Below are 15,470 nucleotides of genomic sequence, written 5' to 3'. Positions count from 1 at the left end.
CACAGAGTACAAATTAATCAAGGGTACTTATACAATGCTAGGGCCCTAGGTAGTATTGTAGAACAGAAAGACCTACGGGTTCAGGTACATAATTCTTTGAAATTTGCATCACAGGTTCACAGGATGGTTAAGTATAGGAGTTGGGGAGTCATGTTGAGGTTGTACAGGATGTTGATGAGGCTTCTTTGGGAGTACTGTATGCAGTTCTGGTTGGCCTGCTATAGGAAGGATATTGTTAACTTGGAGAGGGTTCAGAACAGATTTACCAGGTTGTTGCTGATAATGGAAGAATTGAGTCATAAAAATTGGTTGGGACTTTTTTCACTGAAGCATAGGAGGTTGAGGAGTGACCATAGTGAGGCTCATGAAATCATGAGAGGCAGAGATAAGGAGAATAGCAAAGGTCTTTTTTCCAGGGCAGAGGAGTTCAAAACTAGCAAGCATATTTTTAAGGTGATAGGAGGAAGTTTTAAAAAGGACATGAGGAGCACACAGAGTGATTTGCGTGTGGAATGAACTGCCAGAGGAAGTGCTGGATGCAGGTACAGTTACATTTAAAAGGACATTTAGATAAATACATAATAATCGAGAGTGTGGTGCTGGAAAAGCACAGCAAGTCAGGCAGCATCCGAGGAGCAGGAGAATCAATGTTTTGGGCATAGGCTTTGCTCGAAACGCCAATCTCTTGCTCTTTGGATGCTGCCTGACTTGATGTGCTTTTCCAGCACTCATCTCCAGCATCTTCAGTCCTCACTTTCTCCTAAGTACATAATAGGGAAGACTTGGAGGGATATGGGCCAAATGCAGGTGAGTGGGAGGAGTTTACTTTGGCAACATGGTCAGCATGGAATAGTTGAACTGAAGGGTCTGTTTCCATACTAAATGACTCTGTAACAATTACCAGTCCACGTAGAATCATGCCTTCATTAAAAAAGAAATAATCAACATAGTAACAGTCGTAACGAGCACTGAGAATGAAATAATTCTCATATGCAATCAAGATTGCTCTACCTTTGATATGTCACCACCAAATGTCTTCAGCAGAGCTACAGTAGACTGCTTGTTCCTTTCCTCCAACACAAAGTTCCATTACAGACATCTTCTGAATTTCTGAGCCCATAAGCCTCTGCCACCGACAATACCACCTCCAAGGTGCAGAGGCAAACCTCTATCACCAGTGTCACAACTTAGTGTCCCTACAGTGTAGCAACAGGCCATTTGGCCCAAAAAGTCGACACCAATTCTCTGAAGAGCATCCCAACCAGACTCACTCACCTACCTTATTCTTGTAATTCCCATGACTAATACATCTAACCTACACATGCCTGGACACTACAGGGCAGTTTAGCATAGCTAACTTACCTAACGTGCGTATCTTTGGACTGTGGGAGGAAACCAGGGAACAGAGAGTATGTGTAAACTCCACACAGACAGAGAGTCACCCAAAACTGGATTTGAACACAGGTCCCTGGCACTGAGGCAGCAGTACTAACCATTGAACCACTGTGCCACCCAAAACTGTGATCTGGAGATATCTTTACAGCTCCCTTCACTGCCATCATCCCTGTCTCCATCTATCTTCTCAAGGTCCACTTGCACTTGCCAGAGAAGAGAGAACTGGAGAGCATTTGGTACAATTGCACATGGTTTTAGCCACCAAGGTGTTACATTGAGCGGTGCTTTGCAACTTAGCGGCCATAATATGCAGACCATTGTTGTGGATTAGCCTCCGAGGTAGGATTCTATATTTTGAAGGGGGAAAACACAAATCAGAAGTTGTCCATACACAATGTTCCAAGTGACAGTTCAGAGTTTTGGAAAACCATTTAGTGTACAATGTTTGAGAGTACATGCACAAAATAGAAAGCCTGCTGAGGCGTCTGGAACATTTTGAAAGTTAAATGCAAAATGTTTCACACTGTCAAAAGGTAATATTATAACATGAGCACTTAAAATTATTCACCATGGGGACTATGCTTTAAGGGAAATTAAATTTATATTACAATGCAGATGAAGCTGGTCAACTTTTTCAATGCAGAAAGCACCATATTGCAATAATCTTTATAAAATATCCCATCAGTCTGTGCTGTCATGTTTGCTACTGATTTAAATAGCTCTAGCCAATTTTTTTTATATAAAAAGGGTTTACGGTATCAATCCAACCACCTCCTCCCCTAATATTTATTGACAAGAACCCAGCTTTGATTTTGAAATACCTAGTGCTCTTCCTTTCCTAAAGGGAAATCTATTATTTTAACAACTGTAACGTTAGGCTGAGTTTCAAGACAATAGGTTGTCCATTCATTATTTGTAAGTTGTTGCCCACTTGAAGTAGTTACTATTTGCTGGTGAAAAACATTACAGGAGTTTTCTCTTCTCCATATGAGAAGATACTATCTAAAAATGTTCTGCATCATTAATACCATAGGTGGGAGAGTAAGAGGTTCAGCTTCTTGAAGATATGCAAAATAGAATCTATTAATACATAGAATTTGGCACATATTAGTTAACAGCCCTGGAAGGTACATGGGAGCACAGAGATGAAATGGGTGAGAAGGTGAAGAGACTTTTTAATGTTTATTGCACAAAGTAACTGGCAGTGGAACTTCAAAGCAGTTCTTCCCTAAAGACACTTTCCCCACACTCCAGCACAATGTTTCAGATTGCAGTGCGAAGTAAATCTGCTTAAGTAAAATGTTTATAAAGTCACATGGGTCAAATCAGAAAATCAAGACAATGCTCAGGTGTCCCCAAGTTCACAGGAAGATAGTCTTTTATACCTTTTTTCTTCATGATGTACAGTTCAACCATCTGCTCCATTTTCTACAGTTCTAAAACCCAGCTGCAAATCAATTTTCTGAAATTTGTCACCAGTGCCATTATTTTTTTTTTTAAATATCATTTATGTTACTATCAATTCTCAACTAGAATTTGCTGAAGTAATAGTTTAAGATGTTGATTCTACCAAAGTGCTTTGTCATACTGCAGGAAGGATAGATCAATGGATACCTATTCTTAAACTGGTTTGTTTTTCTAACTGTACATTAAAAATAGAATTGCACACAACTATTCAGACCATCAAACCAGCACCAAACAAAGTTAGCTGTTACCTTCATAGTTCATTTCTCCCCCCCACTATATTCAATTTACATTTGAAAGCTAACATTAGATAAGTTGATTCAGAGGAAAGGGAGGTCAGTCTATTTAGCCTGTTCCATCATTAAACAGGATCATCCACATCCGAGTGAACTCCTTTAAAGCCCTTTAAAGACTGAGAAATTTTGAAGAGTATAACAATGGACTTCAAAAATTAGTTGATCTAGCATAATTGGGCATTTACGAAGAGCCTTCCAAACTTCCTTACTGAGGCCTAAAGTTATTAATTACTTGACCATAGGTTTTGAATTACAAATTTTGTCCTTTCACAATTTCGAGATAGATTTTAAATAGAAGGGGGTGGTTTGATCAAACACATACAGCTAAAAATGGAAAGAAGAAAGTCAAAAATCAATAAATGCGGTTGTTTTCATCGAAAGCACACTACCCTGAATTAGAGACAAGTTTAAGAGCAGAATTTGTTTCATGGTACAAGAATTCCATTTGGTCACAATTTGTTAGATATTAAATAGAAGCTACATACCATTAAATAAGCACATTCTAGATTTACAAAACATATCTGCTGTTTATTTAAAAATGTGTACTTACAACACAAGGACTTTGGGCACGACATACATTTTTAGTTCACAACAGTAAAATACAGAAACAAATATATTACAATTTTCACTAGCATACTTGCACTACAGATTACAAAAAATAAAATCTGCACATCATGGTATGTTATAAATAGATTTACAGTTTTATACTGTAATAAATAACATACTATTTTGTTCATTGAACACAATTTCAGCATAGACTTGTACAAAATAATTTCAGAAACAAGTAATCAAAACTAGTCAGCTCAGTCTAACACTCCAAAATAAAAAAGGTAACAGAATTCTATGTACAGGGATACTTTCACCAATTCTTGATTAAACCATTGCCAGTTAAACCAAGAGGACAAAATGTCAGTTATAAAAAGGAAGCCTTGCACAATGAAATAAATTGAATTCAATCATTCAAAATATATTTCAAGCAGCAAAAAAAAAAAAATCCATACAGCAACATTTCCAAGCAACAACCCAATCTTAACCAGAGTTCTGGAAGACAATTACATAGGATTGTTTAATCCTTTTAAGATTTTAGTGCTCTCCAGATTTCTGCTTTTCCCCCAGCCTCATTAAGACTCAGCCTGATGGAACACTACAGTAGGATGTACAATTGTAGTGTTACTGTAAGTCTTGATATATTGTAATTGCAAATTACCCAACTGTTTGTTGATTCCAATCCTGTCCCATCAATTGACACAAGGGGATAATAGTAGTAGCCAGCAATGGGAATTCAAGACATTTCACTTTTTGAAAAAAAAAGCACTGTGGCAAATTGTGACAACTGAAAAGAATTTGTAATCTTAGCACAGACCACAAACTTTCATGGCACAACTACTGACTGGATCAGAGGCACATCCATTACAATTTCCTTTTTATTTAGTTGGATGGAGGCAACTCAGTTCTTTGGCAGTGTTAGACAAACTAGATCTCTATCTTGCCTTGAGCTTTCAGTACAATAGGCATATCATCAACAGATTTGATTGGACATGCGAAAATGCACTTGGCATCATGTTTCTGCATCACACTCACCTTCATAGTAAAATCTTAGCAGCAACTTAATGCTGTTTATGCTATAGCTAACCATCATAATGAAAAGGATATTTTTCATAAATTAATTCTAAGATCATACACTATGTTGTGACAGTCAGAAGATGCAATCTACTGTGCCTTAAAATGTGGCTGGGCCTCAATGGCCAAGCCAACTTGTGCAGTCCTTAGAATCCTGCCATGAAGTTTATACCCTTCTTTTACTATTTTTACCACAGTACCAGGTAATGCATCCACAGATGGAACACGTGACACAATTTCATGTTCAGCTGAGTTATATTCAAGGCCAATGGAATTCATCTTCTCCAATCCATGCTTGGAAAATATTTTGCACAGCTTCTCATCAATCAAGCGCACACCTTCATAGAAGTTCTTTAAAGGTGGACTGGAGTTAGCAAGGTCCTCCTCAGTTATGCTCAGAGTCGTCTTCTCTAGGAGATCAGCCACTGTTAGGACATCTTTACAAAAACTATGAATGCCTAGGAGAGAGAAAAAAAAAGTTTTTCATTAAAACCCCACATTTAAAGTATCATTTCATCATTGCCTTCCCTAAAGTTGCTCCATTGAACTTTTATTGATAAATTCCAAATCTTGATCAGTTCTAATTTCCAAGTAATTTGTCACTAACCCAAAAAGCCATGCATCAAGTCCACTGCAGATGCACAAATCATTTAGTTAGAGACACATATCAATGGCTAAAATATTAGCCAGAAAGATAAATCTTGAAACTTAGTAAGTACCAGTGCAATTCATATATACTCACCATATAATCTGGCATCTTCAACGCATTTTCTGATTCTTCTATTGTCATTTTCAACACGGGCTACAATTCTCCGATATTTCTCCTATAAATAATCAAACAAGAGTCAAAATAGACACTTGAAAGAATTTTGAAAAATGAAGATCTCTATACAGCCTCATAAAAGCATAAAACATTAACATAATTAACTAGAATAAGTCAATCACAGTAATCTACACTAATTGTTTCACCAAACATCCTTTAAAACACTGCTACAGTGTTAAAGAGAAGTTGTATGTATGCAAATGTTATCCACATGATCCCAGTGTAATATTGCATTGCAGCTCAAGAGCCCAATGGATAAAATTTATTGAACCATCAAGTGACAGCAGAATACAGAACCAAACAGATGAACTTCAATCCTTTGCCTGTACTGATCAATCAGTAGTGGTCAACAGGTCATACATGGTATTTGTATCCTCGGTTAAGGAGGGAAAAGCTTGCCAGAATACCTACTCCAAGTTCAGCAGTTTGCTGGTGATTATTAAGTACAGTGCTGGATCATAACTTCCACCAGTAACAAGCCATGCTGTCAAATTTGTAGATTCATCGGATATAGGAGCAGAATTACATTTGGCAGAGTCTACTCTGCTATTCCATCATGGCTGATATGCTCCTCACCCCTCTTTTCCTGCTTTTGCCCCATAACCCACTACCAATTAAAAATCTGGCTAACTTTCTTAAATTTACTCCATCCCAGCATCCACCACACTTTGGGCTCGTGAATTTCACAGACTTGCAACCCACTGGAGAAGTTGTTTCTACTCAACTGTGTTTTAAGTTTGCTATCCCTTATCCAGAGGCTATGACTTCTCATCCTAGAATGCTCCACAAGAGTAAGCATTTGCACCACATCTATTTTAACCATACTTTTTAATCATCTTGAATACTTCAATTTGATCCTCCCTCATTTTTCCATGTTCCAGAGAGTTTTGACTAAACTGTTCAATATCTTTTCATACGACAGACCCCGCAACTCTGGAATCGATCAAATGATCATCTGAACTGCCTCCAATGCCATACATCTTTCCTCAAAGAAGGGGACTAAAACCACACTACTCCAGACGCGGTCTCACCAATGTCTTGTATAGTTACAATAATACTTCCTTAGCTATTCTATTCCTTTAGCTATAAAAATCAACATTCCATTCGCTCTTTATTATTATCTGATATACCCGAATGCTAGTTTGTGTCTCATGAATCAGGACACCCAGCTCTGAGGCAGAGCACCCAATTATCCATTTTGCTGGTCTTCAAAGAACTTCAGCAAATTAGTTAAACTCTATTTGTCCTTCATCTTACACTGACTGATGGATAGCATTTTGACTTACCAAATGTCCCGATATTGCTTCCTTGATAACTGATTATAACATTGACATCTGTTGTTGGGACAAACTAACTGGTCTAATTTCCCTCATTGCCTCCCTCCCTTTTTGAATAAGGACATTACCATTTTTTTCCAATCCACTAGAACTTTTTCCATGCCCAAGGAATCTTGGACTATTGTAAACAATGGATCCACTATCTCCACCACCATTTCCTTTAATAGCACAGCATGTAGGCCACAAGGTGCAGGGAATTTGTCTGCCCTCAATCCTAATAGTTTGAGTGTACATTTTCCCCCGTTGATGTTGTTTCTATTGCCTGATTTGCCCATTCCAATATTGTCCTCCATTGTGTAAACTGAGGGAAAGTGTTGATTTAGCTTCTCTGCCATTTCAGTGTTTTCTGCTGTCAACTCTCCAACTTCATCATCCAAAGGACCAACATTCCAGGCCCAGGCATGGTAAATGATCATTTGGAAGAAATACTGAGGGTGGAGAGCATCTGAGAATGCATGGGAAAACATGACTGCATACAAACAATTGATTGAAAGTGTACACAATTATAAACTAGTTTATAGCATGAGCAATTGACAATTTCATGCTGCAGTATATGTGCTACTCATTCAAAAAAGGTGAACTTAAAATTATTTAGTAGCTTAGAAGATTGCAACCAATTCCCAGTTTGCCACCATTTTTCACATGAAGTTGGTTTGCTTTGCTTAGAATCAAGAGCTTGTTCTCAACAAACTCCTGACAACACACCTTCAACTTCAAGGATCAGAGCCCCTGCTACTCCATTTCAGAACGCTCATCCACCTTGATGCTGCAAGTCACCTGCAATGAGCATTCGGATGGTCCGGTGCAGAATCCAAACTTCCGATGTCCCAAACAGGCCTGAAATTTGGCTTCAGGAATACAATTATTAGAATTCAATGTTATAATCCAGCACAAAATAATTAATAACACTTGCTCACACTAGTGTTAAAAACATCTACATTTCCATAATTGGGAGTCAGGTTACACTTAAGTGATTTTAGAATTTAATTCCTCAAGTTAATTTTGATGTGAAGGTCAAAATTTCATTGTTGCAACTGTATACAGTATAGGTGCATCAAAATCTATGGCAGTAATGAAAAGGCATAGTTTTACGCTACTTATTGGCAAGACAATATTTGATATAGCCAATTAGGCTACTTTCTCATCTGGTCAAAAAGGATTAAGATGTTTAATTTAAAAAAAGACTTTTTGACTTGACTAAAGCCAAACAAAAAAATGCTTGAAACACATTATCTTTGGGCTTTTGATTAATCAACTGTACAGAATGTTACAATTAGTCCATCACCTTGACTGCAACATGTCTGATTAAATCAAATGCTACACAAAGGGGTAGCCTCAGGATGTGGTTTCTTTTGTTATCCAACCAACTCCTCCCTCACCAATGTTGCAAATTTCAAGCTCAAAGCATGAAAACAGCAATTCAGAGCAGAGGTTTTGACCAGCTTTCCAATGCACTGCTTACTTCAGTTGGGTTGATTTGGAGGAGATAGTTCACATTACACCCACATGAGAAATAAACAACTAATCTAGTTAGAGAACGGAAAGGACCATGGAACAATTTTCTGGCATTGTTGGAAGAAAATTTTCTATTAAAAAGTAAATATTTTGCAAAATTCAGCTATTACACCCCTCTGCAGCAGGTGGGACTGAAAACTAAGCTTCCTGCCTCTAGAGGTAGGGGCATAACTACTACACCACAACAGCCCCTTCTTGGCAACAAGGTCTATTTTCTAACCAGCCTCTTCAGATGTCACTAGAATTCTCCAGAGCAGGTAGGAATTGAACCTATGCCTCCTGGTTACACAAAATTTATAAAGCCTACGCATCATTTGCATAGTGGTAGAATTGCTAAGTTGCTGGGACATGCTCAAAATGTAGGTGTTCATCTCATTTTAGAACTGCATAGGATCTTAGTTGCTGTGACCAGTACATCTGTCCAAGCACTTAAATGCTCAATAAAAAGTAACAGATGCTAGTGAACCACAATGTGTAGTAGCACCAGTGCAGAGCAAAGTTAATTCTCAGTACATTGAGATTTTGTTGAGTTCTGAAGCATTACATTTGACTCAATACTAAATGAGTTTTTTCCTCTGTACAGATGCTACCAGACCGGCTGAGTTTCTCAAACTTACTTCAGATCTCCAGCATCCTTTGCTTTCATTGGAGATCTTCTTCCTCACAGTACTTCAATTTCATTAGACAGCTTATTCCTCTCTCAGGCTCAAAATTCCATTTCCAGCACCAACATTATTTATAACTTTACCTACTCTTCAAGCAATTATGTCTATACAAGCAATAGTCTATTGTATCCATTTTATCATGTTTGATATAATCTAGGATTTTGCAGTCAGCAGCTAAGTGGCTACTTTTACTACTGATCTTAAAAGCGGATTCAATGTCACCTAAAGGGGATCTATGGCATTCAGCAGTGATTATATTTCAGGCCAAGAATCCAGTTGCTTTGAACAGTACTCAGAGAGCAAACCAAAAAAGTATAATAAAAATACTTACCATGTTCTAGTCTTCATAATTTTTCACAAAGCAAAATAGAAGATGGGATATACACAAAAGATTGAAATAGAAACTGAGTCAAATATGACGTTTTATATAAAAAAAGCTAAACAAAGTTCATGCCAAATCAAGTGATTTCTCGGTATAAGAATTCCAAAGTCAAACCCTAGTAGCAGGCAATCACTGACAGCAACTTATGGATGTGTTGAACTCCACTTGTGTATGGACCAGAGTTTGCTGTATGTTCTTCCAAACACAGTCTTTGTAGGTATTACAGCTATGAAATCTCAGCTGTTACACACATTTGTTATTCTAAAGTCAATCTAAACTTAAAAGGCACACTTTGGTGTGCAAGACATTGAGATGCACTGATGAAACACTAAGCAAATAACTGCTCCCAGAAAGATTACTGCTGAGCCCTGCATTTTCCACCAGGTGAGCAACTTTAAGTACTACTGTGTGCACATAAGGTGACAAACATGGTAGCAAATAGAGGCTTGGCTGCAGATTCTACTTTGGTGACAATCATTGTTCAAATAAGACTTGCCTGCAGGGCCTGATGTTCTTTAACTAACTCGTTCATTTTAAGTTGCAGCTTTTTTTGACTAGCACATGGACTAGCAGAAGTCTTGTGTTGCATTGCATTTTCAGCACCACACTTGAGTGTGTTGGCAGAGTCCAGTTGATCTTGATTTTCTTCAGTCTTTTGTTGGATAGTACCACCACAAAGAGTCAAGAAACTCCTAGAATGGAAACATATTATTCCACTTAACCAGTTTGGAAATAATATCCACATATTATATGCCTTTTTGGTCTGTATCAGATACCTGCCACATTTGACCAGTTTTGGTATATCTGGGGGTTCGTTGCTCAAGTCTGTATTTTGTTCATTACAGTAGTGTTGAATGGATCAGTATTTTGATCGAAGTGCAATCAAAGTTTAAAAACATTTACTTGACTTCAATATCACCAAGTGTAATATTTTGAAGCAGTAATTGGTGAACAGTTGGACTACACAATACCAGATTTCTTGTCAGCCTCAAAGAGAAGGTTTGTGTGGTCAACCTCAAAACAGCAAGTTAGGAAGGGAAAAATTGGCCAATACTCCACGAGTAAACTTGCAGATGGAGATTAGGCCAATACTCTTACTTCACACATCCTCTACCCAGAAAAGACAATACACTATCTCTTCTACATCTAATATGCTAATGGTTCTTATTTTTAAGAAAAAAGAAAATGCTTTTCAAAAGAATGCACAACAGTCAATGAATCAAAGCAGCCCACTTGTCTGTCAAGTATTTTGCATCCCCAGCAAGATGCAACTTAAGATTTAAGTTCACATCAGTTCCCCCAATCCTCCAACTTGGAGCAACCAGACAATCCATTGCTGGCAAGGACAGCAACTTTGAATTGTTTTTCCAAAAATCATGCTACAACACGCAGAGTCAGTAGAGTTTAAATGCCTGATCTAAAGGACAATAAGCAAATACTCAATGGGCTTCAAACAAGCTGAGCCGAAAAGAAACTTCATTGAAACGGAATGCCAGACGTTTTCCCTGACTGGACAAGAATTTTAAAACTCTCAAATATCATACTTCAAAGATTCAGATAACTAATGGTTCCTTAGTGACAAAAACTGCAGATGCTGGAATCCAAAATAGACAAACAGGAGGCTAGAAGAACACAGCAAACCAGACAGCATCAGGTGGTGAAGAAGTTAACATTTCAGATCAATAGCTAATACTTTCTATTTTCTTTAATTAAAAAGAATTCCATCAGTTCTAAAGTTACACGCAGAGAAAGAGAGGAACATGTTATAACAGCTGGATGAAACAAATTAGGTAAAATATTTAAGTACCAAACAGGCAGAGCACTTTCAAAATCTGAAGTATGAATTACATTTTCCATAAAGTTGAAAACAAAAGCTTAGAAAGCCACAATACTTTAATTTCTCACCACTCATACAAAACCAGGTGAGAAAGTGCATAAGATATGAGCAAGAAGGGATGTGTAGAGTCAGAGATGTACAGTATGGAAACAGACCCTTCAGGCCAACCCGTCCATGCCAACCAGATATCCCAAACCAATCTAGTCCCACCTGCCAGCGCCCAGCCCATATCCCTCCAAACCCTTCCTATTCATATACCCATCCAAATGACTCTTAAAATGTTGCAATTGTACCAGCCTCTACCACATCCTCTGGCAGCTCATTCCATACACATACCACCCTGTGTGAAGAGGTTGCCACTTAGGTCTCTTATATATCTTTCCCCTCTTACCCTAAACCTATGCCCTCCCTAACCCAAGGGAAAAGACTGTCTATTTATCCTATTGATGCCCCTCAATTTTGTAAACCACTATAAGGTCAACCCTCAGTCTCCGACGTTCCAGGGAAGACAGCCCCAGCCTATTCAGCCTCTCCCTGTAGCTCAGATCCTCCAAAAGCTCAGCTGGCATGATTTTGACCAGGTAAGAACCTGCAGTAGACAATGAGGTGCTGGAGGCAAGGGTAGTAGGTTAACAAGATGAAAAAGCATTCATTATGTGAAGGCAGTTAACAAGGTGAAGAACATTCAATAACTCCAGATGGCTTAATCTTTACTGTTGATGTTCACTGATTGTGACAGCCACCCAATCAATATAGATGTTGCCTTATTTGGATGCTGCTCCCTGTAAGTGACTATAGAATTCATTAAGCATCGGCTGTTTGAGAAAAGATCGAGAACTCTCATCTCTGTGCACACAGGTGATCGCACTCTCCCCCCCCCTCCAGGGCCCAGAATAAAGATGAAGGACATTTAGACACACTGTGTCTGAGTGTCTGCTTCGACAGATACAGAGATAAGGAAACTATGACACAGGCCTTGGTGCAAGGGAAAGAAATGCATTGCTTTTGAAAAAACATTGAGCCATCTTTATCCATCGGTTCACCTTAGAAGCTTTTTTCAGTGTTAATGAGCTTTTTTCTATATACAGAAAAGCACAGCACCAATTTTGAGAAATGTTGATAATTCTGTTATAACAGTTGCATCTTCAAAATAAGAATTAGAGTCATAGACTTGTTTTAGTCTTTAATAAAAGAGCAGATGTGGATAAACTTAAAGGGCAATCTTATATTAATTTTGCATTTGAAGTAGTTATGATTTCCCAATTGAATTCAATACACTGAATCTTATTCAACACCTCAAATATAATAAATGCTTAGAATTTCTATATGGGTTCCACTAATTTCCTAGTGCCATTAAAAACTTCTGTTTGCATTAGTCTTGCAGAATCCACAATCAATCACTTGCTAATATTAGATTGGATTTTTTGTTTGCGGTGGAGAGGTAAGCATATGAGATAGGCAACACACACAGTCAGACATTGATTTATAAATCAAATCCTAAAATAAAACTACTCAGGACCTAAAAAAAGTGAAAGATACTCAAAAGAAAAATTACAAAATAAAACCTTAAGGCAGAACTAAATGGGGCAGCACAGTGGCTAGGACTGCTGCCTCACAGCACCAGGGACCCACATCTGATTTCAGCCTCAGGCAACTGTCTGTATGGAGTTTGCACATTCTCCCAGAGTCTGCGTGAGATTCATCCTGGTGCTCCAGTTTCCTCCCACAATCCAAAAATGTGCAGGTCAGGCGAATTAGTCAGGGGTAAATTTAGGATAATGGGGAATGTGAGTGAGTGAGATACTCTTCAAAAGAATCGTGTGGACGTGTTGGGCCGAAGAGCCGGTTTCCACACTGTAGGGATTTTAAGATGAAATATTCAATAAATTTCAAAACTAAAATGCAGTTAAAAAACAATTAAGCAGAATGTTGATAACTTCATGGTCTCTGTATTTGCCAGCTACAAATTTTAAAGTAATTAACAGTACGTGCAAAAGAGTACATACACTATGTCAACCTCACTGTAATACTACACTAGGTACCTTATAAGGCATTAAAAGAGACTAAAAATTTGCGTTGTAACTTAACTAGCACTCAGGAGACCTTTAGTCTACTGTGCCAAATTCACATCTTGGCAACCCTACTATCAGATAAAACATTTACCTCATGAAAATAAATACATTGACAGCATTGCAAGTTTGCTTAGGTGAATAAGTCAGTCGCGGAAAAGGAACATTCCATGCTATTACGTGAAGTAAAATTAAGTAATTTTAATAGGAGATGGAAATGTGTTGCTGGAAAAGCGCAGCAGGTCAGGCAGCATCGAGGGAACAGGAGAATCGACGTTTCGGGCTAATGCCTGTTCCCTAGATGCTGCCTGACCTGCTGCGCTTTTCCAGCAACACATTTCCATCTCTGATCTCCAGCATCTGCAGACCTCACTTTCTCCTCAATAATTTTAATAGGAGTCAGGCTTGGGGGCGGAAACAGCAGCGAGAGAGATTTCTTCTCCCAAGTGCACCTGCAAGTCAACTTGGTGGGACACTGAAGTCACTACATTTCAAATTGAAGCGTTTCGGAACATTCACAAAGCCTTACAAGATCCTGTTGTTTCAAAATTAATAAGCCTAAACCCTTTCCCCGAGAACAAAAGTCTCCTCCAGCACCCCCCGATAAAAAAACCCCACATTAACACCCATCCAGTGCGCTTTCACATTAAGCGGCAACAGAAGTGATTACGGGAACTCCCAAGGGAAGCATCTGCGAATCGGGTCGCTCTAACAGAATTTCGACTGTGACACAAGTTTTTCGTCTAATTTTTCCATTCTCCACTTGAGAGATCTCTCTTCTAAAAGAAAAGTTTGGGCTTGGTGTGCATGTGTTTAATTTTGAATAAACAAAAGGAAACTTTTGAACTTGGTCAAACTTTCGGAGCACGTTTTGCATTGCCGAAAATTATTCAGGGTGAACTGTAAAATATGCCGTAACTAGCCAATAAAACAAAAAAAAAGGAATAGGCAATTCTCAGACTGGATTTCGTGGAAATAGTTTGATTTGCTACTTTCGAGCTCGCATGATGTTTCCGGCTGGAGGAGGAAACTGAAGCGCCTACGTGAGGAGCAGCACGACTGCAGAAAGCAGCTTCCCCACCCGTCAAACAGCCAGCCAGCCCTTCAGGTCAGCGACATTTCCCAGGAATAACGAGGATTGCCGCACTCCGCATCCCGGCCAGGGACTTCACAGTCTCATACTCTGCCGCTAATCTCCGACCCCAGTGTTGACCCGATTCTGCCACAGACCCATCCCGTGCCCCTTGGAAAAGGGACATTGGAATTGCAGCCTCCCCTCCCTCTACCTGGAACATAACGGAGGCAAGCGGTTTTCCGAGTGAAAGCAAAGACAAGTGCTCTCAGGGTCGTCTCCAGAGCCGCTGTCTCCGGCCCAGGGAAGTACCGGGCCTCGGGAGGACATTGACCCACGAGCTGAGGGTATGTTTCCCTATACCCTCCTCCCCCGGGCTCAGCAATCGGAGTGGTGATGGCGCCGGGTCCGGGATCACTGCCCGTTTGAGTGGGGTCGGGGTTCTCAATACCCGGGACCCGTGCCTAGGGTTCATCTACCGGATGTGAGTGTTGGTAACGGTGACTCACCTGCTACTGCCCCGTAATGCCCAAAACACCGCTCCGTTAGCGCTCTGTCTCAGAGTACACCTGTACATAGCCGCCATCTTCGACGTGTAACGACCCGCCGGCTGCCCGTTTTAATAACCGAAAAGGCCCCACCTCCCCGGCAAAGCCCCGCCCACAGACCCGAGCCGCCGCCACGCTGACAAGGCCCCGCCCACAGACACGAGCCACGACACCCAGACAAGGCCCCGCCCACAGACACGAGCCACGACACCCAGGCAAGGCCCCGCCCACAGACCCGAGCCGCCGCCACGCAGACAAGACCCCGCCCACAGACACGAGCCACGACACCCAGGCAAGGCCCCGCCCACAGACCCGAGCCGCCGCCACGCAGACAAGGCCCCGCCCACAGACACGAGCCACGGCACCCAGACAAGGCCCCGCCCAGAGACACCAGCCACGGCACCCAGACATGGCCCCTCCATCATAAACCATCGCCTCTCCCGACCC

General features: G+C 40.0%; 1 protein-coding gene across 1 annotated transcript; it reads right to left on the bottom strand.

The window, feature by feature from the left end:
• Positions 1 to 3,662: 3,662 nt before the first annotated feature.
• LOC122556733 (grpE protein homolog 1, mitochondrial-like) lies at positions 3,663 to 15,125 on the bottom strand. The gene is made up of 4 exons (XM_043703826.1): positions 14,985 to 15,125; positions 9,994 to 10,189; positions 5,518 to 5,599; positions 3,663 to 5,233 (listed from the first exon to the last, which is right to left on the bottom strand). The coding sequence occupies exons 1-4, from the start codon at positions 15,059 to 15,061 to the stop codon at positions 4,866 to 4,868; spliced, it is 723 nt and encodes a 240-aa protein (XP_043559761.1). The 5' UTR covers positions 15,062 to 15,125; the 3' UTR covers positions 3,663 to 4,865.
• Between the last annotated feature and the right edge of the window lie 345 nt (positions 15,126 to 15,470).

Source organism: Chiloscyllium plagiosum, chromosome 14 (genome assembly GCF_004010195.1).
Source record: "Chiloscyllium plagiosum isolate BGI_BamShark_2017 chromosome 14, ASM401019v2, whole genome shotgun sequence".
Lineage (NCBI taxonomy): Eukaryota > Metazoa > Chordata > Chondrichthyes > Orectolobiformes > Hemiscylliidae > Chiloscyllium > Chiloscyllium plagiosum.
This window is presented reverse-complemented; position numbering and strand designations above follow the sequence as displayed.